This window comes from Styela clava, chromosome 10, assembly GCF_964204865.1.
Source record: "Styela clava chromosome 10, kaStyClav1.hap1.2, whole genome shotgun sequence".
NCBI classification, from domain to species: Eukaryota; Metazoa; Chordata; class Ascidiacea; order Stolidobranchia; family Styelidae; genus Styela; species Styela clava.
In genome coordinates this window covers 7647492-7674603 of record NC_135259.1, presented here as the reverse complement: position 1 = coordinate 7674603, position 27112 = coordinate 7647492, and the positions used below count along the sequence as shown (strand labels likewise).

Here is a 27112-nt window from a genome sequence, read left to right as displayed (position 1 = left end):
GACCGATTGCTTCGAAATTTTTACTGGTTAAAGATGAAATTTTTCTCCAGAAGGCTATTACTTTTATTTATTTCAAATATTTCTGTTAGCTCTGTGAGATTTGTTTTTGTTTGCTATGACGTCACCGAACGTTCTGCGGACGCATAGCCGACACTCCTCTTCTTTTTGATCACGTGCCATCGAACGTCGATGGTTCGTAACGAAGTCCTTACGGTACTTTGCTACGATTTTTCCTTACGCTGTCTTACTACGGTACCGGTACTGTACCGGTACCGTACAGTATTGCAATAATGTTGGTTTTCTTTTCTGTGGGGACGTTACCGTACCGCCTTAGCGAAAGTTGGAATTGAAAATTTTTTATGGGGACAGTATTGAAAGCTTTTTCATGATTGCGGTGCCGGTACCCAGGTACCGTACCGGTACCATAGAATGTCAGACTTAAAAACATACCCTACCTAATACCGTACCGGTAATACTGCAATAGAGTTATCACTGTAAATAAGAATAGTCTATTTTGTCGTAAGTTTGGCAATTTTACCATAGCTTACCGAATTTATTTACTTGTAGTGTGTCTGCGGGTTGATTCTATTATTGTGTATTTTTCTTTAGCTGTAATGAGAATGTCCGTACAATTGTGATACTTGTTCTCATTTTTGCTGTTTTGTTACGTTTTTGATACACGTACTATTAAGTTACCTCAAATGATTTTCGGGAAATTGCTTTTCGTGTCCATATATTTGAGCATTGCTCTCTTGTTATCATTTGTCTCCATCATTTTAAAAAAATCGCTTTTCTCTTCGAATACTGGACCAATTGCTTTGAAATTTTCAGTGGTTGAAGATAAAATTTTCCTCCATAAGGCTATTACTTTTATTTATTTCCAAATTTTCTATGAATTCTATGAAATCTGATTATTCATTCAAAATTTCGCTGTTTCAAAATTTACTCTTGGGAACACTGTTTTGAGCCTGCAGCTACGGCTCTGCTAAGTTACCGTACTACAGTAAAATTGACTTGTTCCTTACGCGATCTTACTACTGCAGTAGTGTAGGTTTTCTAGGAAATCTAGCCTACCGTATTTGTTAATTTTGATAAGAGCAAATTGAATTGAGTTTAATATGCCAGAAAATAACCGTTCCACAATCGAATAGCAGGCCTACAGCAACAGGTACGGTACCGGTGAATGGCGGTGATGCTAAGGTACCGGTACCGGTACGGTAGACCTGTAGACCGTATTGTACTGCTTCGCTTGGTGTGAATATATTTGTAGACTGTAAACTAGAGGTACGGTACCGTAAACCGTACTTCACTGCTTCGCTTGGTGTGAATATATTTGTAGACTGTGGTCTATCTAGATTCTAGAGGTACGGTAAACCGTACCGGTACTGTACTGCTTCGCTTGGTGTGAATATATCTGTAGACTGTGGTATCTGCTGTTATAATACTGTGATAAATCGAATAAGTTGGTTTTGCAAAGAAGAAGCGTCTGGCATTACAGGTAGGAGGGGGAATAGGGGTGTGCTCATTTCCAATACGTCGATAATATCTTTGTCAACCAATTAGCGACCATCGTGTTTTTGTCTGTTTTATTGCTGTGATGTGGTGCTAACCAATTTGCGACCACCGTGTTTTTTTCTGTTTGATTGCTGTGTTGTGGTGCTTTGTTGATAATTTCACGATTGTTGTTCGGAATAACCGTGTTCTTTAAATATATGACGGTCAGAAATGCAATCAGAAGCCCAATGTTTTTAAAGATAGAGAAGTTTTTGTACCGTAACAGAGCGCGGTGACACTGAACTAACTCGTAGCTGTCAAAAGCTTGAAAATTCATACAAATATAAGAGATAAAAAGATGAAACTTGGCAGGTGGGTAGAGTTTCTGGAGTTGTGTTTCTTTTAACCATCTTTGAAGGTTTCGCGTTTTTACATTCAAAGGAGGGGGAATAGGGGAGTGCGCATTTCCACTACGCCGATAATATCTTTGTCAACCAATTTGCGACCACCGTGTTTTTGTCTGTTTGATTGCTGTGGTGTGGTGCTTTGTTTATTGGACACGTAGTGGACATAACGATCGTTTCAATATTATGTTGTTGTTGTTCTTGTTCTTGTTCTTGTTGTTCTTTGACACGTTTTTAAAAAGTCGCTTTTCTCTTCGAATACTGGACCAATTGCTTTGAAATTTTTAGTGGTTAAAGATAAAAATTTTCTCCAGAAGGCTATTACTTTTTTTTTCGCTATGACGTCATCAAAATTATGTTACTCTACGTGTCCATATATTTGAGCATAGCTCTCTTGTTTATACAGGTACTGGTAAGTCACCGCATATGATTTTTGGGGAATTGCTCTGAGTGTCCATATATTTGAGCATTGGTCTCTTGTATATTTATCAGAATGTTAACATATATTTTTATTTTTGTGTAGGAAATTTACTCAGTATACGATTATAATATCTGTGAAAATGAGGGTTTTTATGTAAAATGAACTTTTTTATCATTCATCCGGATTTACTCCAAAGTTCAAAGGGCAACTTTAGTGCAGTTGCACATTTCATGTTTTGTAAAAACGGAGGCTGCAGCGAGCACGAATTGAATGAAAATGCTTGTTTGCCTTGGATTTTTATATACTTTAACCATTTGTACGCTAACAGTATGTTTATACACTTGACGCACGATCAACTACACTCTTTTAAAAGTTTTCGCGCGCTTATTGTTGAACATCTACTTGCAGTGTGTTCTTGAATCTGTGGAATTTGCGTCGCATAACAATAATTTGTTGATATATACTCAAGTTAGGTATCGTTTATGCTTCAACCTAAACTAATACCTCAAATCAGGGAGGTCCAAACTCTAGCCCGCGGCCCGCGGACACATTTCTTGCGGCCCGCAGTATAATTTTAGCGTACATTAAAGCAGGGGTGTGCAACATTTATTACGGAAGGGCCAGATACAAGTAACAGGGTGAGCCGCGGGCTGCACCTATAGAGTCTCTGATTACGAGAGTTCGTAATTTGTATTCGGTATTTCTCTGTTCTTTCCTCTTTTCACGTGTACCTTTTCCATTCATCATGCAGTAATCTAATTCTAACATGTATTTGCTACTGGTTTTAACCATTGTTATAATTTATACAAATATTATGTCCGAGTTGTGTGGGGCTTAGAACGGATTAGGGCATTTACAGGTAAAATGTGTCCCTACTTACGGAATTTTCTTTTTACGAAGAGGAGGAACGACTTAATTTCGTATGTAGAGGTAGCTGCTAGCACAAAAATCGTTTAATTTTGTTATTGATATTACGACATTGTCAGGGGGGTCCTTGTAGAAATGTGGAGTTGAAACGCAAAAAGAGAAAACTACTATTCAAATTCATCGTCACACCGACTTTAAATGGATTCTATCAGAAACACGCTCTTATAACACTGTGTATTCTCCAACAGGATTATGCTAGATAGTTTTGCTGGAATGACAGTGGTATTCAGGTACTGGTATAGGCTTCGCGACGCAAGGAGATTAGTTTATCTTACGTGTCATATTACCTAAACTGAAAACTCATTTCGCGGGCACACCATTCAAAATTGACACTTTCCCGCGGGCCGCACAATTTTACTTCGCGGGCCGCAGTTTGCACGCCCCTGCATTAAAGCATTGGCAGGTTTTGTTTTTATTGGGAGAATTTTTAATAACTATGTGTTTTTTAGCTATTTCAACTGGGGTTGAGATCCAGAGATTTAAACCCTTTTCCTAATCCCGATGTTGGAAATGATATTTGTTAGAAATCTCAAGACTGTAAATATAAACGTCAAGGCGGTAACGATATCGGAATGACGTCCTGAAGTCGGTACGATCACGCGTCGAGAAGCCGTTTACCGATAATATCAATACGGCCGTACGCGCAGTTTGTTTTCCAGAAATAATCAAGTGTAAAATTTCGCGGAGCAATAAAGAGAAAAGAAGGTGGGGGAGGGGCAAAGAGAATGAACTGTCTTGTGCAGCAGACAGGGCCGATGAGATGAGTCGCGCTTTTCATCTCAACTTCGCACCTTAAAGGTTGAGGGTCAATACATATTCGAAGCATTTTGTTAAGTATCTCAGTAACAGCCATTTGACTAACCCAATCGGTAGGTTCATCCACCGGTATTGCGATTTCCTTTTGACCAGGTAATCTATTTCCGACCTTACTATATCTTGAAGAGCTATTGGGATTTTTCTACAGACAGGGTAAAACTCCAGGTTGAAAATCAGAATCAACTTTTAATTTTGCTATTCCCAAGTTTGCGGTAGGTCATCATTTGCAATAAATTTGACTCTGTTTATTGTAATTAATCCCATTTCTTGCATGGTCATTAAGCCCAAGAAAAATTGAAATTATTCTCGGCAAGAGTGAAACTTACCTCTGCGACTTCATTATTTCGAGGATTTCGAACTTTTAAAATTGCCTCACCAAGTGGTTTCATTTTCGTTTTATTTCACATTACAAGATTGTCAGTAGTTGGTCTAATTTGGTCTTTCTGTACATATTTCTCGCATATTGTGTTGACATCTGCAGCACTATCAATTTGAAATCTGACATCACAATTGTTGATTTCCATCAGACAGAGATTCTTGAACAGTTAACGTTCTTTATATATTGATCACGCTGGTAGTCTTCTTCAAGCGTTTATTTGTTTTGGTCAGGTTTCTCCATCTGTAGTACATGGCGTGCATTTATACACTCCACTCGGAAATGATTTCTACCTTTGCACGAGTTACATGTTTTCCTCTAAGCAGAACAAAAAGTTATTCCGAACTAGTGTTTTCGTCCACAAAATTTGCATTCTTGGTTTGCATCCGTAGTTTGCTTCTTGTGGTACCGAGCTCGGTGCTAATTTCCGTATTGTTTATTTTCAGTCGACAAAATTCGTTGCTCGCTTTCTGATGATGCACGGATCTCCATCCTCACTTCTATGTTATCTCTTATCATTTGCTCTTTGTTTTCAAATGCCGTTTACTTGTTAATTTTTGCATTTCAATATTATTGCAATTTACTGTATTTATTACAAAAAAATCATAAATTTTTATGTACAACTATCCAAAACATTTTTGAACAAATGTTTGATAAGGAAAGAATATTACATACAATAAAAAAGACTTAATCTAAATATATAGACCTAAGATTTACGAATTACTACAGAATAAACTCAATGCTTTTCATAACATATGTCCTGACGTTTGGCTTCTTTTTTGTGCCACCAGCTTAATAATATCAGGCTGGAAAGATTTTACAGTATCAACTCTAATTAACGAGGTCACATGATCGGTTAATCTGGATCGTTGAGAATGTTCAATTAATTCCAGTAATGCAAAAATATTACGTTTATCATTTCATGTATAGATCAGTAAATAACCAAATGACTGACGTTTCCCGCCACATATTCTACCGTTACACGGCATAGGACCACTTGAGTTATGATTGATATTGAATTTTAGTGACTAGGTAGTTGTATATTTATATTAATATACAAACACATAAAAATTTTGTGTTTGGAGTCGATCTTTAAATTTGTCATATTGACTTGGGAGCTTATTCTGATAATGTCTACTTATATTGTATTACTCCATTGCACTGATGGAAATGTGACAAATTAAACAATGTGCTTAAGAATTTTGAGAAATGCAGAAATATTGCAGTTTGCAACTTTCATTTTTCTTCAAAAATGCCACCTTTTTCATGTACTTTGTGTTTCATTTAATCCCTAGGGCAGTGTTTCCCAACCCGAGTCCGCGGAGCGTTTGAATGAGTCCGCAACGAGCCAGAAATTCACTGCGGGCCGCAAACGTTTTTGCGAAACTTACCTATCAACCAAGTTACGATTTACGTTGGAATTTATATAAAACAAAGAAAGTTTATTCACGTAACATTAATCGAGTCAATAATTACTGGTTACTGAGTTGGGGCTGGGCATATATTCCAATATTCAACTATTAGAAAAGCAATTTACTATTCGAAAATTTGGTGACAGGTGACGCGACTGGTCACTTGTGCGCCGCTTAAACAAACGATTGTAACACCATAAGTTTTTTTTGATGATCCGCGACCGATTAAAAACACTTTTTTGACATTGCAAATCGCAAAATTTCGGGTGCTGTCGTAGTATACGCACCAGCAACGACATGTTTAATGTCATTGGTACCAGGGCGTTTTTCCTTAGGAGTCTTTGTTTCATGGCCTCCACATCGGTACGTAAAGTACTGGAGCGCAGTAACTGCTGTACGGACATCTCAGATTTGTCGAATTCACAAAAATACGAATCAAAACAAAATAATCGGGCACTTTACCACACATTTTTGTGTCCACTGATTGTCGTGATATTTTCCGAGTAGTATTGCATTTATTTAGTCAACACAACCGAAGATTAAAATGCGACGCAGATCACAATTAAATTAATAATAAAGCAAGGCGATGAATGTGTATTTTTGATTTACTAATATACATATATTTTTAATAAGTACTAAATCAAGTTGTACTTTCTGAAAATTTATAGCAGTTAGCAGGCGGTAACAAATTTGCAAGATCGCAAAAAATATGTATAAAAACTAAATATAATCGCGCAATTTATTCTCAAATTGATATATTCGTAGATTGCTGTGGCATTTTAAAGAAGTAATGCTTTCATCTTGTAAGTCGACGCAACGGCAAGTTACCATGAACACAATCAAATTAAAATAGAGAGACATTTTAAATTCTCGTTGTTGTCATGGATTAAATATTGTGCGACAGAAAAGGCCATTCATTATACACTAAAAAAGTCGGTTCTTTTTACGAACGCGTAATTGCGGCCAACTTCCGATTTTGATTCAATAAAATTCGGTAGTGTTTGGTTTTATTGCTTCTTCACACACGGTTGCAATAAACGCACATCGAGTCCGCAAAGGTTTTCGCCGGTGAGAAAATAGTCCACGACCAAAAAAGGTTGGGAAACGCTGCCCTAGGGTGTTTTTTTTTGGAGTATTCTTTTGCTATCTCAAGGTGTATCCACAATTGTGTCAAGTTGAAAACATAAAAAAAAATTTTTTTCCAACACTACTTTCAGTAAGTTGTCGTTTTCTATGTGAATAATCAATTTCATTTTGAAAGGTTTGTGTTGGTGTACAGCAAGTTTCACAAAAATATTTTTTTTTATTTCTGTACATAACTTTTCAAAGTTTGAAAAAGGAATTACATTTAGATGAAAAAACTTACAAAATATTACAGGTATTGTTAAGCGTTCGAGGGCCGCATTGGAAGTTCCCTGGGGCCGCATGCGGCCCGCGAGTTTTACACCCGTGGTCTAGCGCTAGAAGACATACGGTACTTTCATTTTTTTGAATTCTATGTTAACAAATATTTCAATGTTTTTCAGGTTTGCATACAATATGCTGTGTCATCATGTGCCATTCGGTCAGAATATTTCGTCGATTTTACTGGCCTTTTCTGTAAATAAAAAAAAAACGGTGGTATAAGTGGTGCATCGCTCTTTTTTTAACAAGCAGGCAATCCAAATAGTCCAGCTAATAATAACTTATTTATAATAGACTAATATAGCAATATTTACTAGAAGCCGAACTACTTACCAAGGTGCCCTAAAACTGATAATTCAAGTTTTCATAGTTTTGTCCATCTCTTTGCCAATAAGAATCTCAGTTCGTTCTAACAATAACAGAGTTTATTTTACCAATACAAATTTTATTAAAAAGAAAAAAACATTACAGAATAGAATAGAAAAAAATCCGCTATTACTGTGCCAAACCAAAAATTCTTGCCAAAGTCAGAAACTCAAAAGAATTACTCAGTCATATTTTAGCTACTTTTCTGTTTGACATCCGGAGTAATTTTTCATTTCATAGAAAGAACATATTTTGGCCTTGTAGAAAAAACTAAAATTTTCGTTCAACTAAAGAAAAAGCTGGAGAGAATATAACCAGTCTCAACATAACCAGTTAGACGAAGCATACATGAATGGTTGTTAGAAGAAATGATATAAAAATTAAACAAATCTTCAATTCAGTAAAATAATTCATTATATTGAAAATTCCAATGTTGTTAAAATCATTTCATTGAATAAAATTTAAATACATATGTATATAAATACAAAATTGATTAATGATTTAGTTAAATTTAATCGTTACCAAATTTAAGTGCTACTGGCAGGCTCTACCTATGAGAGTATGTGAAAAGAGCACTGGTATAAAAAAAAAACATAAATCCATTGACTGAAAACAATAATTGGTATACTTTTAACCAACTCGTAGAATCGCAGTATACATAGATATATTAGGAAAAGTTTACCTCAATATTACATGTGGCAAGTGATTACACAATAAACAGATTTAAAGAATTATTATGCTAGTATGTTTGGAAATATGAAAAAATATTCTAAAACGACTAGAAATTGATATTGTCTGATATAGTACCTGATAAAGTCAAATACAGAAGTCAATAATAGTAAGATAAACAAAATATAGATGCATTAAAACAAAAATTGTTCAACAATCGAGTACATCCAATAGGGAATATCAGTTTCAATAATAAATTCCATTTATAATATTCAATAAAATTTATAGGATCAACTTTTTGAACAAGACTCTAAATATACAGATCATTTGGACCATTGCAAACTAAATTTTTGAGTTTAAGGTTAAAATGATTGGTTTACTGAAACACATCAGGCAAAAACGCTTCATCAGAAAACGTCTTTTATTCTGAAACCCTCTGTAAATATAAAGACGAATCAGTGGATCAACTACTTCATATCATGGCCGAGCTTAAAAATTTCAATCACGTCTCCTCAACCTAAAGCTAACACTAACTTCATTTGAATTGATCAGTAGCAGATAGAATTGAAAAATCAGAAAAAGACTTATTTTATCCAACACATGATCAAGTTTTTTTTTTCAATGACCATAATTCCATAATTGATTGATATAAATGTTTAGATAAACATAGTGGATAAATAAATCAATTTGATTTTGACAATCCTGCTTTTTTCTTCCGTGCAGCAATCATGTCATAATAAGGATCTTTGCTCACACTTTTCCTGCAATAAAAAACAAGATGGTATGAGTATGCAAGCTTCATTTGTACATAAGGGTATGAAAAATAACAATGTGATAATACTATTTATGTCTCTCATAGAGCGAGGGAAAGGTTCATATCTGAATAGTGGGCATTTTAAAATTCGTCTTTGTTATTTATTTTTAAATCAACGGTTCTCAGACTTTTGGCCCCTCAGAAATACTGTTCTTAACATTCCATGGTACCTTGCTTTTCAAACCTTAGTTTTGTTTCAATGGTTTGCTATGAGTTATTTTAGTTGTTGTGTTTATTGATAGAAGCCAACAAATTAGAAGCAGGAGATAAGATGTCTTATCATTCTGATAATTTTCTCAAAAATTCATTACAATCTAAATTTCTACATTAAATGAAGCATGGTAAGTATTACAAAAAAAGTCAAGACTCAAGAGTCAAAATTTCACAGAGTAACGCAAATAAAACCAAATTTAACAACCTTATACAAGCTATCCATGCCTCCTTTGTTTCCGCTGATGAAGCTGACATTCTGTAAGTTGTGTGTTTGCCTGAATTACAAAATAAAAATACAAAATTATTTTATTTTTTCACATGTATAATTTCTGATACATAATACAAATAATATAATTTATACTTTTTAGCTTATAATTTCATTTTAAGTTGAATTTCTGATATTATCTTAAAAGTTAAATTTCAAAATTTGAATCCCTTATATCATAGTTTTTTACTCAAAAACCATAGTGGCTGTGAAACTGGTGTCCTGGACTGAACAATGTTTGTATATATCATTCCTAACCCCCACCTATCTATGTCATCCGAAAATTACGTCAGTGCGACAAACAGTGGCGTACTAAGGCCCTCCAAAGTATACCGATGGTCGTCAAAGTAAGAGCAGATGATCATCCGAAATCGAGCAAGCTATTTCTGTTGCAGTGACATAAGTTTTGGACGACGTAATCAGGTGGGAATTAGGAATATAATATGCAAAAATCACTATGCTATGCCCACTAGAAGTACTTGTGAGCGCGTACTTCAGGAGACCAAAAAATGAAGATCTGGAGCTGCAGTTTAACTATACAGCGGCATTGGAGACATCAACATTTCAAACCAGTTCTGTAGCCCTGGTTGAGTGTTATTCCATCCAATTTTTCAACAAGGGAATGTTTCTCATTTAATATGAAATAAAAGTGCCACATATTGAGAGAATGAAAAACATATCATTAATAATTACCTTGTATAAGTCTTCCTTCAGAATCAGTTTTAGCGGCTTTGATCATTTGTGTTGGTCCTTGTTCTGGTAGATAAAGTTCAAAGCAATGCTGTAAAAAAAGTATGCATTATTAGTTTTTAGTGTAATTATGAAACGACATAATAATAGCTAATAGGCTATTCAATATTGGGCTTGATCAATAACATGTTGCAAGCGAGCCTGATGTAATAGTGATTCACACATTGTATAACTATTTTTATAAGATGTTTGGTATTAAGATTACATTGCACAAGCAATTTTAAGGTAGTAGGCTACATAATCAGAAGCCTAATTTATGGATCAATGTTATGGATGCAGGCATACTAAACATCAATAATTTACCTAAACAAATAGTCAATAACACACAGAGCAAAGTAATTATTATGGAACATGCATTAATAGCATGTATTACCACAAACTCACATAATCTAGTCAATGTGGTTACCCAACCTTACTGTTAGTAGACAAATGATTTTTTATATGAAATAGATTGGAAATTTCTAATTATGGCTGTTGTACGAGTGGTTGTCCTATCGTACTAAGCGCAAGGAATATGCTTACCATCGCACTTCGGGCTGGTCTCCTCACAGACCTAAGATTGTTTACATCGGGGCTTCCTAAACTGGGGTCACGACCCGCAGGGGGGTGTGCAATGAATTTTGGGGTTTGCAAAGAGTATAGATATTTCACACTAAGTAGCCTACCATATCTATTGTACTTTTTCATACTTTTGATTCGAAACACAATTATTAAAACTAGTGCAAAACTCAAATCTCTGTGGTATGCCATATGACTGAGCTATCTTAACAACCTTTTTCTCTGCACATTCTATATATTTGATATTATGGTTAAAAAATACGAACTCACAGGTTTTTTCTGATCACCAACTTCTCTAATTTGTAAATTTTCTAGTGGAATTATTCCTTTTGGTTCACGATCCTGTTAAATGAAAAAATATTATAATTAGTAGTATTAAAGCACGGACTGTTTTGAATTCTTTAAAATAAGACACAGAGGTGCCAGAGGTATTCAGCCTATTCCATATTTTCCACAGAAAACACAAGCTTCATGTTTCCTGTTAAATTATAATGTAATTCTATGATCATCAAATTTTGAGAAATCTTGGAATCCATCTGTTTGCCATGTAGATAGCAGGTTCGATTTTCAGTATTGCCATAAAGGGAAAAATATATAGGACTTGGTCTTATATAAATGACCAGGAATGTTCAAAACGAATCAAATATTCAAATACATTCATATTTCATTATATTGGATATAAAAAATTTCGAATTTGGAAATTAGTCAGAATATTTTTTATCAAAAATCAGAGATTTTAAGCCATCAGACAAGCGGATCAAAGTCTGATATCTTAATTGATAACAAACAATGACCCTTATTATATTATGTCGTTTTAGATGTGATCAACATTAAGGTATCGCTGGATGAGAACAGAACAGGCCTAAGTCACAATTTTGAGTTTTGAGAAAAACGCAAAAAAACAATTTGGAATTCTAGATATTCCCGCTTAGTAAAGACCTGAGCTCTGGTTATTTTAATGTGGATGTGAATATCTTTGTAATATCTTGGCACTTTAGCTTCAATTCCTCCCTGCTTTTTTAACCCCATAATGGACTTTGGCCCATTCTGTTCTCAACAACTTCTGAATTTTTTTGTATGGGATGCAAGGTAAAACAAGGTGACTTAGGCCTAAGTTGCACTGAAGAAAATTTTTAGGGATGTACGTTTCGGACATTCCATTCCTGATGTTCATGCCCATCATATTGGAACTTGGGACTATCTTTTTTCAGTATTTTGGGGTTTTGAGCCATGCTCTACAAGGTGGTCTTGAAATTCTGAATTTCATAATATTAAAAATTTTAGCTGGACTTAGGCCCATTTTGTTCTTAACTTCTACAGTCCTAAGTCCAGCTAAAATTTTTATTATTGAGAAATTCAGGATTTCAAGACCACCACCTTGTAGAGCATGGCTCAAAACCCCAAAATATTGGAAAAAGCGAATTTTGCAAAAATGTGACTTAGGCCCCTTCTGTCCTCATCCGGCGATATAGTGATTTATCTAATTTTCCACATGAACTTGCCCATAATCTGGAATGTGTTCCATATTCGAAAATATTATTCTACAATGTATTCGGAATAGTAAAAAATTCAGTTTCGGCCATCACTGTTAATAATAAGTTAATAACATTTCATAAAATTGAAATTTACCTGAGGTAATTCAAAATAATAGAAACAATTATCTGTCAAAAGAAACCACCTTTTTTTCCATGTTTTGTATCGTCCACCTAAAGTGAAAAACATTATACATTAAAAAATATTTGATATGACGTTAGTTAAAGTAAGTAGACTACGTGACTTTTGCAGATTTCGTTTTGAAAAATTTTGGTCACATAATTGGTCTCATTATATGATTAGTAAATTTGGACAATGGAAATTATGGAATATTGTGAATTATGATCAAATTATCAATAATATATATTGTTATTATCGTTCAAGAGTTTCCACATTGCAGATATTAAAATTGTAAATTAGAAAAAAATTCAAAATAGTTACAAAACAGAAACAAGACATTTTGATCTATACAAAGGAAAATGACTTAGATTACAAAACAATGATTTGCAATTTCAAAAATAATCAAAAATGGTAAAATTTACTAAAAAAAAATTGAAAATGAATTTGTGATTAGCAACTTAGAAAAGGATTATTCAGAAAGAATTAGCTTAGTCCTATTGCTGCATAACAATGGTTTGAATGCGAATATCATGCAGTATATAGCCTATATATAGTCAAGTTCATTTATTGCAATGAGATTAAAGATTAGTTGAAACTAAAACCCCAATATCACGAATGAGATTTACGAGTTTCGAAAAGAAATAATTATTTTTAAAAGCAGATGATCTTTGCTATCTAAGGAACTATAACATAATGTAAGATACGAGACATTTTAAGGAGTTTTCAAGAAGCACCAGTATTACTACAAGTTAATAAACAGCGTTATAAACAGAATACCATCAATAAAGAATATCAAAAATAATCCCAAGGCATGGATGTACTATTACAAACTGACAAAATCTCGATAGAGTATTTGTAGTGTAATATTGGTAATAAAAATATTCTCAAATGTTACTGCAAAATGAAAAACACACTACTGGAATGCATTGCTATTTGCTACATAGGTGTTTGCATGCATGCATGAATATTAGAATTTAGAAAAATCATGCAAGACATGAGACATTCAGCATGACGTCAAAAAACATGATATTTAAATATAGAAATATCGATAAATAAAGAACATAACGAAAAGTTTTTCATACTTTGGCACGAAATGAAAGGCAAGATTCCAATCTAGACACTGAATTCATTTATTTGAAATAAATACACATTCCAATCTTGAAGTTAGAAAACATAATTAATTGGCAAACAAGATCCAAAAATTTTTTGGGCAAATTTCACAAAGTAAAAATGAAGTTCTAAATGATGATTATTAAATAAATATAAAAATACTACAAAAAAATATGGCCAGATTGGGATGAACTTGGAGAATATTTAAAAAATAGAGTTTCTGAATAAAAATAACATCATCTATTTAATCAAATTTTAGAATATCTAATGTTCAATACCGATAATATTACAAAGAAAGTATAAACGGAATTCATCAATATTTTGTAACTGATAAATGGGCAATACAAAGTCAAGCATGACCAAATAACTACTATTCCTAATGCATGATAATTTTCAGAAAACTAAATATATTCCCTTTATCTGAAAAAAAAAACTAGAACAATAGGCTATAAATTAATCAGAAGCTTTACTAAACAAATTAACTCAGTTGAAAATAAAATAGGAACAGAAAAAATCTTCCAAACCGAACTATGATCCATGAGCAAGATGCTCCAAATGAAAAATAAAACATTCCCAGGCTGCAACTATGAACTACATTATTAACATACCTCCTAATGTCAGATGCCAGCGAGAGGTTAGAGCGAAAAAAAAAGAAAAAAGAATTGTTAATAATAATAATAACAGTTATGTAAGCATTTTGTTAGAAATGCATAAAGAAACTGGTAGTACTGGCTTAAACAGAATTTGAAATTAATATTTAGAGTATGAGCGGTAGCTGGGTTGAGGATCTTCATCTTCCTCTGAGTATCGCCATGCGCACTCACTCAGAAATTGAGAGATTGATCTCTGAGGAAATTTACGGGAGACAATGCTAGAGCCACTAAGACTAATGAAGAATTAATAGTGTGGAAAACAATGCAACAGTGGAATCGCTGAATCCGACTGATTTAAAATAGCTCGCAAACTAGTCAAGTTTAGGTGTCCAAGCTTAGGCCATATATCGTATAAGCTAATGACAGAACCAGAAATCTGACTAGCATGCAAACTCAACAGAGTGAGGCCATTTTGATTAAACCAGCCTCTAGCCTGTGAGATGTTATCGGAGACAAAAAGAAGGGATTTTTGTAAATATATTATTCTAAATGGCAACTTTAAACATCAAATATTTTGAAGGTTAAATTAAATAATATTAAACCATTCATGTTACGTTACAAGGTGAATGCATACTATTATAGTGGGTGTAGTATATTTCAATAACAAAAATATATCATTAGTGGTATTATTGCATAGTCATGGCATGAGTTGCAACCATGTTTGTTTTTGTATTATCAATGAATTATATAAACATAAAATATATACAGTGTAAACTAGGGTTTTATAATTTGAATAAATAAAATGCATCCACATATTTTATTATAAGCAACAATGAAGATCTAACATTGATATGTGATTAATACAAAATATGACATTGGTATTACCGGTATGTTAAAGAATTTAAAAATTTTAAACTGTTTGTTGAAATATTCTGAAGTAAAATAAAACTAAATGTTATGCTTTTATTTACACTGAAACAACGAAGAGGGTACGCTGAGACTTGAAAATTCAGATTTTCATATTTTGCATATTAGAGCGCTCTGCCTTTTTAGGATAATATCATAGCACTGTTGCATTTTCCAACAATCTGATATCGGAATAAATAAACTTCTGTAACATTGCTAAAATCAGTAATAAGTTGGAAGAAACAGATGGAAGTCTAATTGTAATATTTTGGGTGCTTTCGAAAAGGAAATAAAAAATTGAATTGTAATTATGCCTTTATGAACGTTTTTCCACTTCTTCATATAAAATTAGCAAACCAGAAAAGTAAGACTAAAAATTCTATCGATATTCTGTTAAGAAGTGAGGACTAGAGATCTTAAAATAAAGTTATTTTATCAATCATAAAAGGATGCAGTCATTATTAGTGGGCAGTGGTGTTATCAAGGTTAATAATAAGGATGCAGTGTTTAGTATCGACGGTGTCATCAAAATTAAGACCAGTGAATAAGTTTGAGATTTAGGCCAGTACTGAGTTTATGCAACTATTTATGTATAACTGCCATTTAAGCTGTTCAAGCAAGAGATATAAACAGAATTGAAGTTTTTCTACTGACCACATATGAAAATTTGTGATGAAGATGAAAAAACATACCTTGTTTTAGAAGCCATCCTTCTTTATCTGGATTGAAAAAGGTAGCTGTGAGGTCATCATCATCATCCTCTGGTATTTTAAAAGGTTCTTTTTTGATGCTGTCAAACAAATTCTGAAAATATAAAAAAGACCAATGAGACAGCTATCAATGATAAACATCGCAACAAAATTTCTTCACCTCCATTATTTAATTGTTCAATTAAGCGATAAATCTGCATGAAAAATTGAAGTTTCTCCATGAAAATGTTTGATTCTACATTCCTGTGTTTTCTAGCCGTTTAAAAAAATTGTAAACTCAATTTCAATTTTTGACTGCTTTACACATCTAAGTAATACTCATGCATACCAGACAAAAATATTGTCATAGATAGAAGAGGTTACTTGCTATTCAAATGATGTGCAATGTTCAGATTACTACATTCCGATTCTTTTTACATTGGCGACAAAAATATTAATGAATACTTGATAATACTTGAATACTACATAATTTTTTTTACAGGTAAAAGAAATGTAGGTTTGGGTACAGAAGAATAGTAATAATTAAATATGCTACTTGCTTTGAAGAAATTTACTATAAACAAGCATAATATAATACATGAAAGATTTGATTGCAATTCAAAAAATCATGAAAAATTTGATATAGAATTTAATGGAATATACATTGAAGTAACATGTAACTAAATTTGGTATATTTTATGTAACAATACTAACAAGGTTCCTTCTAAATTTTCACAATGACTTACAAAGATAACGTAATGTATAGTTGCAATTAAATAAATAACAAAAGTTTGATTTGCATATTATCCCAAATATGGCAAAATTAATTTGCGAGATATCACGAAATCAAAAATGAAATGACATTCTAAATGCCTGCCGATCAAAAGTCCAAGAAAGAATGATGTAATTGAAATATTCCACATTCATGAAAAGAAATTTCCATTTATAGAATCAATCTGAAATGAACACATTCTCAAGAATTGGTGTAATTATTAAAGATTTTTGTCCGTACATACTTTTATTGAAAATTGTATTTTTGTAATTTTCAGGGGGAATCAAATCACAGTATTCAAGGAATAAGTAGAAATAATAGTAGTACGATAAATCAAGATTTCCAATTTGCTAATTGCTAATTCCAAAATTGGGGCTTCTATAACTGTGCCAGTCACTCAAAATAAAAGTGATAGAAAATAAAAATAAAATGGTTGTGGCTCTGACTACCAGTGATACATAATTCTACAGAAGCACAGTTTATCAAAATACTATTAAAAAAAAGCATCATTCACAGATACATCTTTATGTTCAAGCAAATCACACAATAAAATAACGAACTTCCCAAATATATATTAAACAGTCTGGACTGGCCAACTCAATAATAATGCAACAGATAAATCAAACAATTTCCATTCTTATTTATGACTTAGTATGGGTAATGTAACATTTCTAGTTTCTACATCGCTTTTTTAAAAACTTGGTTCTTGTGTAAAGAATAACGAAAACATGATAATTAGGTCTTCGAGTTAATGGATGAAATTCTATCGTAAAAATTAAAGTCTAAATCACCATGGTGACCCTGGCATGACATCTATAGCAATATTTACATCAAACGTTGATAAAGAGTAATGATGGACCTTCATTTAGGATTAGATTAATAATTAAGTTTGAAAATTCATTTCTAGATTTTTAATGATGATCTCCTTGATCCTACTCGTGCCCAATGGAGTAGTAGCCAACACTATAGAAAACTAGATTCATGATTCTGCAGTTTGCTCAAAAAACTTACTATTAGTAATTCATCTGGAAGATCTTTCCCATCATTTATTCCTCTATTCATGGATATAAATCTGTCCACTGTTGGTTTTTCCTTTACGCTCGGATTGTGTAGTGATGTATTGAGCATGATGATTGCAAATGATAAAACATAACAAGTATCTGAAAATATTTTGAAAACCATTACCGTAAAATTTAGTTTAAACCGCATACCTATTCCAAATATATTCCAAAAAATTTATTTTTACGGAAATTTTTAAAATACAAAATTAAAAAATATTTCCCAATTTCACCTTTTGGTTAATTTTTAAAAAAATAAAAAATTTCTATCTTTTGATGCATCAAAATTTGTCAGTAACTTAAATATTGAATAAAATATAAAAATAATTCTCATATGAGAAGAAAACCAAAAATACTGATGTAACCTATAGCCTATTTGTGTATAATCTTAAATGCTTGAGTTCTCGTGGGGGGCGCCTTAAATAAATCATGCTGTAATATTAAAAAATGCTTATTTAGGCAGTGGCAGATTGGTTAGCAATAGCAGAAAAGTAAGACGTATAAACTTGCCTGTGTTGAGAAAAACACCGGGATTACAAGAACAATACCGACTGGCAAAGGCTTCCATCATTCTATCGATTTTTTGTGCTTCACCCGGTAATCGGAAGTTCCATAGAAAATCCCTGCAGTAATAAAATAAAGTCAGCATTCTAGCACATCTTTGAATTAATGAAGAAGTCACTTAATTTCTTTTTTTTTAGGTTTATGGAGTTTTTCGTGAAAAGATATGCTGTTTCATGTTATATTGTAAAAAAACTAAACTTAAATTCACATTGATTGGCAGATACTTTTGATAAAATATAAGAAATTTCAGACACTAACTAAAGTTTTAAACCACTACCAAATGACTAAATTCAGCAAACAATCACAAATGCATTGTGATCTATTCATTTCTGTAACACAATACATGCAATTTCTGAAAAATAAATGCATCTGATAGAATGACAATCAATAAAACACTGATAAAATATTAATAAACAAAATCTATTCTACCTGAGAGCTTTGTCTAATCCAAGACCTGAAAACTTGTGTAGATTAACAAATTCATTCAAAACTTTAAGGTGAAATTCATCCCTGCAAAAAAGTAACATTTTTTGTTCCAAATAAAAAAATACCATGTTATAATTCCATGTTTAAAATGTCCAACAGCTTAATAACATATTTCGGAATTAGGCTAGTCAAAGTGAATAGGCCTAAAAAATCCTGTCAGCGTACTATATAGTTTTGTTCACAAATGATAACTAGATGTACAATACTAGGGAAGTTTCTAACACTTAATGTTATAGGTACAATTACACATATTAAGATCTTACTTTTCTCCGAGATAATCACCAATTGCGGTTTTGTTTAAACCTTCTCCCTTATATAAAAATTCTGCAATGCTCTTTTCATCATGTGTGACTATATCGTTATCTATTAGATATTCCATACCCTGAATAAGAAGGAAAACATGATAAATTTTTAAAAAATTGTAACAAGATTGGTAGATGAGCTGGGCATACAACGGAGATAATAATAGTTTATATTGTCCCACATGTCACTGACTCCTTAAACAACATCAATTGCTAAATTATTCCCAAACCTATGATTCGCAATGTATACACAGTACACACAATAGAAATGCCTTATATGTTATAAATGTATGAATAATCGTACACAGTAAGTAGGCTACACTGTACTACAAACCCAACAATATTTACCGCCTTCCAATACTTATTATAGCATGAGTATGATTTATAGTTGAATTCAAACTCTAATTTTAAACACCAAAACACTAAAATAGTCAATACTTATGGCATGAAAACTATACTCCATTGCAAGTTGCAACCTTCAATCATAAATCCTGAAATATTTTAACTAATGACCAATACACTGACTGGATATGACTAAGATGATTATACCGAACTATATAAATTTATTAAACTAGAGAGAAAGTCCGATCATGGAGAATGGATGCGAATCGCATTCACTATTGGCCCATACTTGATGCGCACATGTTAAAATAGTTTCAAGAAAAGTGACAACTACCAAGAATTCCACACTGTCATCATGTGTAATGATAAAGTCACTATTATTAATTTTTTATTATGTATGTGGATCACTATATACCATGTCATAATTTTAAATTGAATACATGTGAATAAGCATTATGACATCATAATTATATGAAGCATAGATAGGGTCATTGGTTTTAATGAATAATTGAAGCATTTAAAGCAGAAGTCAAACAGAGTTTACTTTCGTTTTTAATGACAAAGAATGCCAGCTATCAAATCACATCATAAATCATTAAGATTAGAGTGATTCAAATTTAAAAAACAAGATGTTCAGTGCATTTTAAAACAGCATATGATAATATTTTTTTACATTTCATACAACTATTGCGCAACAAATTTGGGAATCTGAAGTGTACAATAAGAATTCAGCAAATTGGTTTTGGAATCAGTATTCTCAGTATTTGATAATGCTTGCATAGGCATAGCCTATATTTGGTAGCCATACTAAATCTTAATTTTTTGATGAACTTCCTTAATTAATTTTTTTTTTCGAATTCAGACATGGAAGAAAAAATTTGTACCTTTTTAGGATCGCTGTTAAAACGTTTTTTTCCTATGGCCAACTGCTTTGCTCTGGAATTTGATTTGCTGTTGTAAAATACAAGAAATACACAAAAATAAATTAGAAATTGAGAAAAATAGGAAATTATTTCTATTCATCACACTATTAAAGTAATCGATAATACTTACATTTTATACATTTCAAATTAGTCTATCCTCGTTTTCCGTACAAGTTCAGTTAAAGTTAAATAGATAATGGTAGATATTGTTAAATATTGGGAAAATAGGAGCAAACTAGTTGTTGATTCTAATGAAGAAACATAATTAAAAAAAATAAAATCTAGGAATACTTTACTCCCATTACAAGTTTAATTTGGTTTGCATGAAAGTATACTATTTGGGAATATTTCCATGACAAATATACAAGCAACATGACTCCTAATTTGACAGTTATTAATTAAAGTATTAGCAATTAGCATTATTCAAATAAATACATAGGATACATACAATATCTCAAATTAAGCAACTTCATTCGAATATATAATTTTCTGAAATTATATTAAAATAAATTTCTAAAATACTGGTATTGGGAAATATTCAGTATATTCACATACCAGATTAAAATGTTATATATTTTAAATGATATGAATCAATATAAGTCCAAGAAAGCCACGTCAAATTTGTCAAACGTTCAATACTACCCTAAAAAAATAACACAACATAGAATATCCAAGCCACTAACCTCTCTTCAGAATCTTCTACCTGTTCAATTTCTTTATTAACATCTTTCAGTTCCCGTTTTAATTTCTGTAATGACATAAAAATGTATATACTACGAAACTGCAAGAAGGAAGTGAACTGAATATAATATAACATGTCTATCTATAAATATGGGAACCAACAGATAACAGAGCTATATACATATGAGGGTTAAACATTAATAAGCAAAACAGAACTAGGCAATGTTGTGTTTGTGTATCATAAATTGTTACTGTTGAGCAAATGATCATCAGATCTACTTTTCAGGTATTCATTTCATGTTAGGATATTGTAGTTGAATTATTACGCCTAATTTCATTGGTTTTTTAATGCTTTTAGCAAAGAAATTTGGTTAACTTCGAGATCCCCAGGGAATTGATGATAATCTGTGGGAGGTGGCATATCTAATGGAACACCCCAAAATCATATTTGGTGGAACAATGAGAAAAATTTCAAAGTCTGTTGAATTACTTAACAAGCTGAGTTAAGTCAAATAGCCAGATGAGAACAGAAGGGGCCTAAGTCACATTTTTGGAAAATTGACTTTTTTCAATATTTTGGGGTTTTGAGCCATGCTCTACGAGGTGGTGGTCTTGAAATCCTGAATTCCTCAATAATAAAAATTTTAGCTGGACTTAAGACTAAAATATTTGGGAACAGAATGGTCCTGAGTCCAGCTGAAATTTTTATTATTGAGAAACTCAGGATTTCAAGACCACCCCTCGTAGAGCATGGCTCAAAACCCCAAAATATTGAAAAAAGATAGTCCTAAGTTCCAATATGATGGGCATGAACATCAGGAATGAAATGTCCGACACTTACATCCCTAAAAATTTGTTCAGTGCAACTTATGGCCTAAGTCACCTTGTTTTACCTTGCATCCCATATAAAAAATTTCAGAAGTTGTTGAGAACAGAATGGGCCAAAATCCTTTATGGGGGTAAAAAAGCAGGAGGGAATTGAAGCTGGAGTGCCAAAAATATTGATTACAAAGATATTCTCATCCACATTAAAATAACCAGAGCTCAGGACTTTACTAAGTGTGAATATCTAGAAATTCAAAAATGAAAAAAATTCCAAATTGTTTTTTGCGTTTTTCTCAAAACTCAAAATTGTGACTTCGGCCTGTTCTCTTCTCATCCGGCGAAATTTCAAGAATTTGCACAGCTTAAGCTAATTTTTGATCAGATGGCATTCAAAATCTGCCACTAAATTATGTCAAACAGTCTGGTATATTTCCATTATAATTTCAAGTTATACACTCCAGTGGGTGGGTTAAGAAGAATGCTCCGATACATGGAAGATCTTCTGACCTGACTTAAATATCGAATATTATTCAAGAATAAACAAACCTCAATCTCCTCCAGCAGTATTCCCTTTTTCCTCCATATAGCCTTCAAAATTTCTTGATCTTGGATTGGAAGGTCAAGCACTATGAAAAACAATAAAACAAAGACATTATGCAAAGCTTCCAATTGCAGTAACAGCTAAGAACATTCACCAGAATGATACATATTGGATAAAGGGATCTTATGTAGTATCGTACCACAATAACTTCTAGTGAGCGTGGCATAACAATTTCTGCATATTTCATTTTTAACCCCAACCTGACTACGTTATCTGAAAATTATTCCACTACGACGTAACAGTGACAAAATAAGGACCGCGACTGGGCAATCGTAGCTAAACTTTAGCAAGGTATATGACGTGATTGTGATGTCGCAATGACGTAATGTTTGGATGACGTAGTCAAGTGGAGGTTAGGAATAACATATGCAAAATAGGTTAAGAAAAGCCCACTAGGAGTACTTGTGATACTAAACTACCCTAGACCCTGATAAAGTGAGTTTGTAAAACCACAAAAGCCGCAAACAAAGTACCGTATGCCATGGATGCCATTGGGAGAAGAATCTATTGTTTAATATGTATATAACAAATTCATTAGAAGTAATCTTAATGGTATCCAGGCCGGATAGCGACTGTCATAATATCGACTTCATAATAGCGAGGTAATCGAGCGAACGACTGTCATAATGACGACCGCATTAAAACAGCGACTGGTAGATAGCGACTTATCTCTAAGTTAAGATCGTCTGCGCGTCTTGGATGACAGTTCGTATAGTTTGGAGGGCCTTATTAGGTACGTCACTATGACGTCGTAGGGACGTAGTTTTTGGATAAAGCAGTCGAGCAGTCAGGTGGGAGTTAGGATTGACATATGCAAAACTTGTTATGCTATGCTAACTAGAAGTAACTAGGGTGGTGTAGCCAGTCTGCGGACGATTTCATTCAAACCGCAATAACACAAAAACCAGTATTTCTAACCCGGTAATTTTTTTACCGTAGGTGCATTGACATTTATTCTACACGCTAAACTTTCTACGACCAGGGGTTAAAGCTATACAAATCACCAAAGTACGACACTCGGAAGACGTATTTGCGACCGAACGACCAGTGTGCGACCACGATTTCAAGCCTTGAACATCATTTTTGCTGCGTCGAGACTAGAGCAAATGCAGCCATGCATGAAAAATCGGGCTTCTAATCGCATTTCTGACCCTCATATATTTTAAGAACACGGTTATTTCGAACAAAACTCGTCAAATTATAAACAAAGCACCGCATCACAGCAATCAAACAGACAAAAACACGGGGGTCGCAAATTGGTCGACAAAGATATTATCGATGTATTGGAAATGCGCACCCCCCTATTCTTCATCCTTTGAACGTAGAAAAGGGAACTTTAAAGATGGTTAAAAGAAATCTCATATATTTGTACGGATATTCAAGCTTCTTTAAAGGGACAATGGGTAGTTGGCGACATGAAAAAATGGTCCGTTTTTTTCTTCGGTCCAGTTTTCAGTCGTAACTTTTTTGTTTGTGGCCGCTTTTCAGTATAATTTCGCAGAGCTACGAGGAATAAGTGGACGATAACACATGAAAAATATCCTCGCAGTTCGTTAATTTTTTTGGCATTATTTTAATCGATGAAGTTGATGGCCGCAAATAGGTCGTGGCCGCAAAGTGGCTAAGCCACCCTACTTTAGGTACCGGTACCGGTACGAAACTACATGAGACCCGAATTTCAGAAGCCCGACACCTCGCTGTTTGACCGTACAGTCGTACAAGTATCAGAGTCTACAATCACTGCAAACAGTGTCACACTATAATATTTAGGCACCATGTAGACTAATAAAATACCGTACCGGTACCGGTACCGTAAAAGCGCCTAACTTCGGACAAAATTACTATATTTTCGTCTATAACTCGGCCATTTATTGTCCAAACGGTGCCAAAATTGCTCGGTAAAACATTCGTGCAGTAATTTACATTCCCTGCAAATTTCGGTTCAATTGGACTATTTTTACTATTGAAATAATCGATATTTCTTGCCATCTGACCGTTATCCTTCACTGCCCTAACTTCGGACAGTCATTTTCTTCACTGCGTAACCGCGACGCACAGAGAGAAAGAGGCTTCCGATGCGGATGACGTAATCACGTCGTTGCGTGAAGATAAGACGCTCGATCGTCGTCGTAACGTAACATTGACGTCACGACGAAAATGCATTATTTGAAACTTCCGTCGTCCTATGTTTACATCTTTCGTTCGTTATTTTCAATACTTCAGATGAGTATAATAACACGTTAGTCATTTTAATCAGGAAATGCATACGTAAATATATCTGATGCAAACCGTTTCAATCCACAATGAAGTATTTTAACGGGCTTCTATCGAAGTCTTTGAAGTATTAATATTCTCGGCGGATAGCTTTTTTTTATTCTGTGCAGTTATCTTTATAAATGATAATTTATATCAAACACACGGTAAATCCGATTGTAAAGTTTAATTTAAAATTCAACTTAATCTTGTAAACATGTAGGTCCCGTTTATTTGTTGGAGATTAAATTTATTTTTAATTTCGAGTGAATAAAATCCACCCAGGCCGTATTCAATAACTGTCATTTCGACTACTAATCATAAAATAATGGTTAAGTCAGTGCACTGTGCCATATGGACGTTGGAATTATCATAGTTTTATATATTCGATTTTTAACGTCATCGATTAAGTGTGACATGTATTTTCATTAATGTAATTTTGGCATATATTCATACATGACCGAACAAAATACAAAAATATTACATTGGAACGCCGTCTTTATCTTAACGGAAATTGTCATATTGGCTCCGTTGTGTCTGGCGTCAAAATTCATTTCCGCGACGCAGTGTGACGTCGTGTCGGAAGTGAGCGAAAAATAATCTACGTGAGGTTGACGTATTTTTGACGCTGCGTGAAATCTTAATATTCTTACGAAATTTATAATTCAGAATTTTAGGTTTTATTTAAATCTCGTACGACATCTTGCGATCACTCAAATAAATTATATACATTGTTGTCGCCCTCTACCGAATGATGGTATTTTGACGATGATAGCTTCAGTAGGAGCGACGCTCTGCGCCGTTGAATGCCGGGCAGTCAATTTTCGGCAAAATTTCTGTTTTTTTACCAAAAAAATAATTATGCAACATTAAAAAAGATGAGAATAGATGTAGATATAACAGCGCATCCTATAATAATTAAAATTAGCAATATACGGCGCGTTTTAGCCAAGATATGGCCGTTCAAAAATTTTGTCCGAAGTTAGGAACTGTCCGAAGTTAGGCGCTTTTACGGTACCGTATGGTACCATAAACAGATAAAGGTCTGATGGTAGATTGCGACTTCATACTCAGCATTTTAGGTCGGAAAAATGATACCGTATCGGTACCCTAGTCTAATTGATAAAAACAAAATACAGAAATAAATAAAACTGATTACAGAATCAGGAGATACTCACAGGCTGATTCTGCCGTCATCTTCATATTCTGAAAAGTTACCGGTACCGTACCGTATGTCCAAAAGTTCGGAATATTCAAACTGTACGGACGGCCTGTATTATTACGATGACTGCTATTTTATTTTGGTTGACGAAATAATAAATCCCTCTCTCTCTCTTTACGGAGGAGTAGAACTAGAATACCGGTAAGGCGGTAACTACAATAACCAGACAGCCAAACCGTAAATATGGTCAAACTGAACTGCAGAACTCTGTATTTGGCTGGTTTGGTAATGCCCCAAATAACCACACGATGACGCTAGTGAGTTGTTATGATTCACAACAGCAAAAAATTAACCGCTAAAATCAACGACTAACTTACCGACTGAAATCCAATGACATTTAATGCTCTTGTAGTTTTAGTTTTTATATGTAAAAGTCAAGAAAATAGTTGATGGCTCAAAATATTTTTTATTTATCATACAAAAAATGTATAAGAAAAACAAAAAGATAAACTCTTGAATAGGAATCGGGCAGCTGATACTATTAAAAGATGTTCCGTTTTCAGACAAACTTTTGGTTTTGCTAATTCATATGGTAATTGTAAAAGTTGAGAAGAAAATGATCAAAAACAAGGGAGCCATATTCAAATATTCACGAAGCATATGAGCTAACGGCTGCTTTGTTACACTTGAGTGGTAATGGACTACGTCTTCGTTTTGCTATATTTCGAAACTTGGGAAAGCAGCTTAGGTCTAGTATTTACGTGTAGTTTTTGACGGATTTTATAAACATAAACAACTAAAAAGTTGTCCCGAGCACTCACATCGGTATTTGAGCAATCCTGACCGAACTCACAAATCCTAGCGTCTGCCAGTGATACTTGCATATGTAGCCTACCAAGAAGCATATACTAGCACTGTCACGTCAGCCGAATAATAAACTGAAAGTCTACTCAATTACTGCCATATTTCATACTAACTTTACATGCACAAGCTTGTGTAATTTCCCTCGCACAATCTTTTCGTATTCATATTATTCTAGTGCTACTTGGTATAACTACTCTGTCATTAAGCAGAAACCTTTGCGGAAAGAATACCCTGCATACGGTGCATTGCATTATCATTTCAGATTCAGATAATTTATTTTATCATTCAAGAATCAATGCATGCTCTCGCATGCTCACGAACTAGTTTGAATTACCTTTCACTTAAGGGAAAGTGGGGAATCGCCGCCATCTTGTTTTTATTTTCCGCCAATGATCGAGGTAAATTTCTCAATTTTTTTCTTTGAAGACATACTTTTTCA

At 33.5% G+C, this 27112-nt stretch overlaps 1 protein-coding gene across 1 annotated transcript; it reads right to left on the bottom strand.

The window, feature by feature from the left end:
• Nucleotides 1–7678: 7678 nt before the first annotated feature.
• Nucleotides 7679–26047, bottom strand: LOC120337325 (cytohesin-1-like). The gene is made up of 14 exons (XM_039405088.2): nucleotides 25826–26047; nucleotides 22340–22419; nucleotides 20971–21035; nucleotides 20249–20315; nucleotides 18984–19102; nucleotides 18664–18744; nucleotides 18181–18293; nucleotides 17624–17772; nucleotides 15844–15955; nucleotides 12519–12595; nucleotides 11160–11231; nucleotides 10275–10362; nucleotides 9522–9591; nucleotides 7679–9050 (listed from the first exon to the last, which is right to left on the bottom strand). The coding sequence occupies exons 1-14, from the start codon at nucleotides 25848–25850 to the stop codon at nucleotides 8972–8974; spliced, it is 1197 nt and encodes a 398-aa protein (XP_039261022.1). The 5' UTR covers nucleotides 25851–26047; the 3' UTR covers nucleotides 7679–8971.
• Between the last annotated feature and the right edge of the window lie 1065 nt (nucleotides 26048–27112).

Excerpts from the sequence above, each read along its gene's own strand:
- LOC120337325 (XM_039405088.2), bottom strand. The coding sequence starts at position 25,850 with ATGAAGATGACGGCAGAATCAGCCT. Across the intron at positions 22,420-25,825 it reads GATGACGGCAGAATCAGCCT|TGCTTGACCTTCCAATCCAA; the intron begins GTGAGTATCTCC and ends TGTTTTTCATAG. Across the intron at positions 12,596-15,843 it reads AGGATGGCTTCTAAAACAAG|GTGGACGATACAAAACATGG; the intron begins GTATGTTTTTTC and ends TTTTCACTTTAG.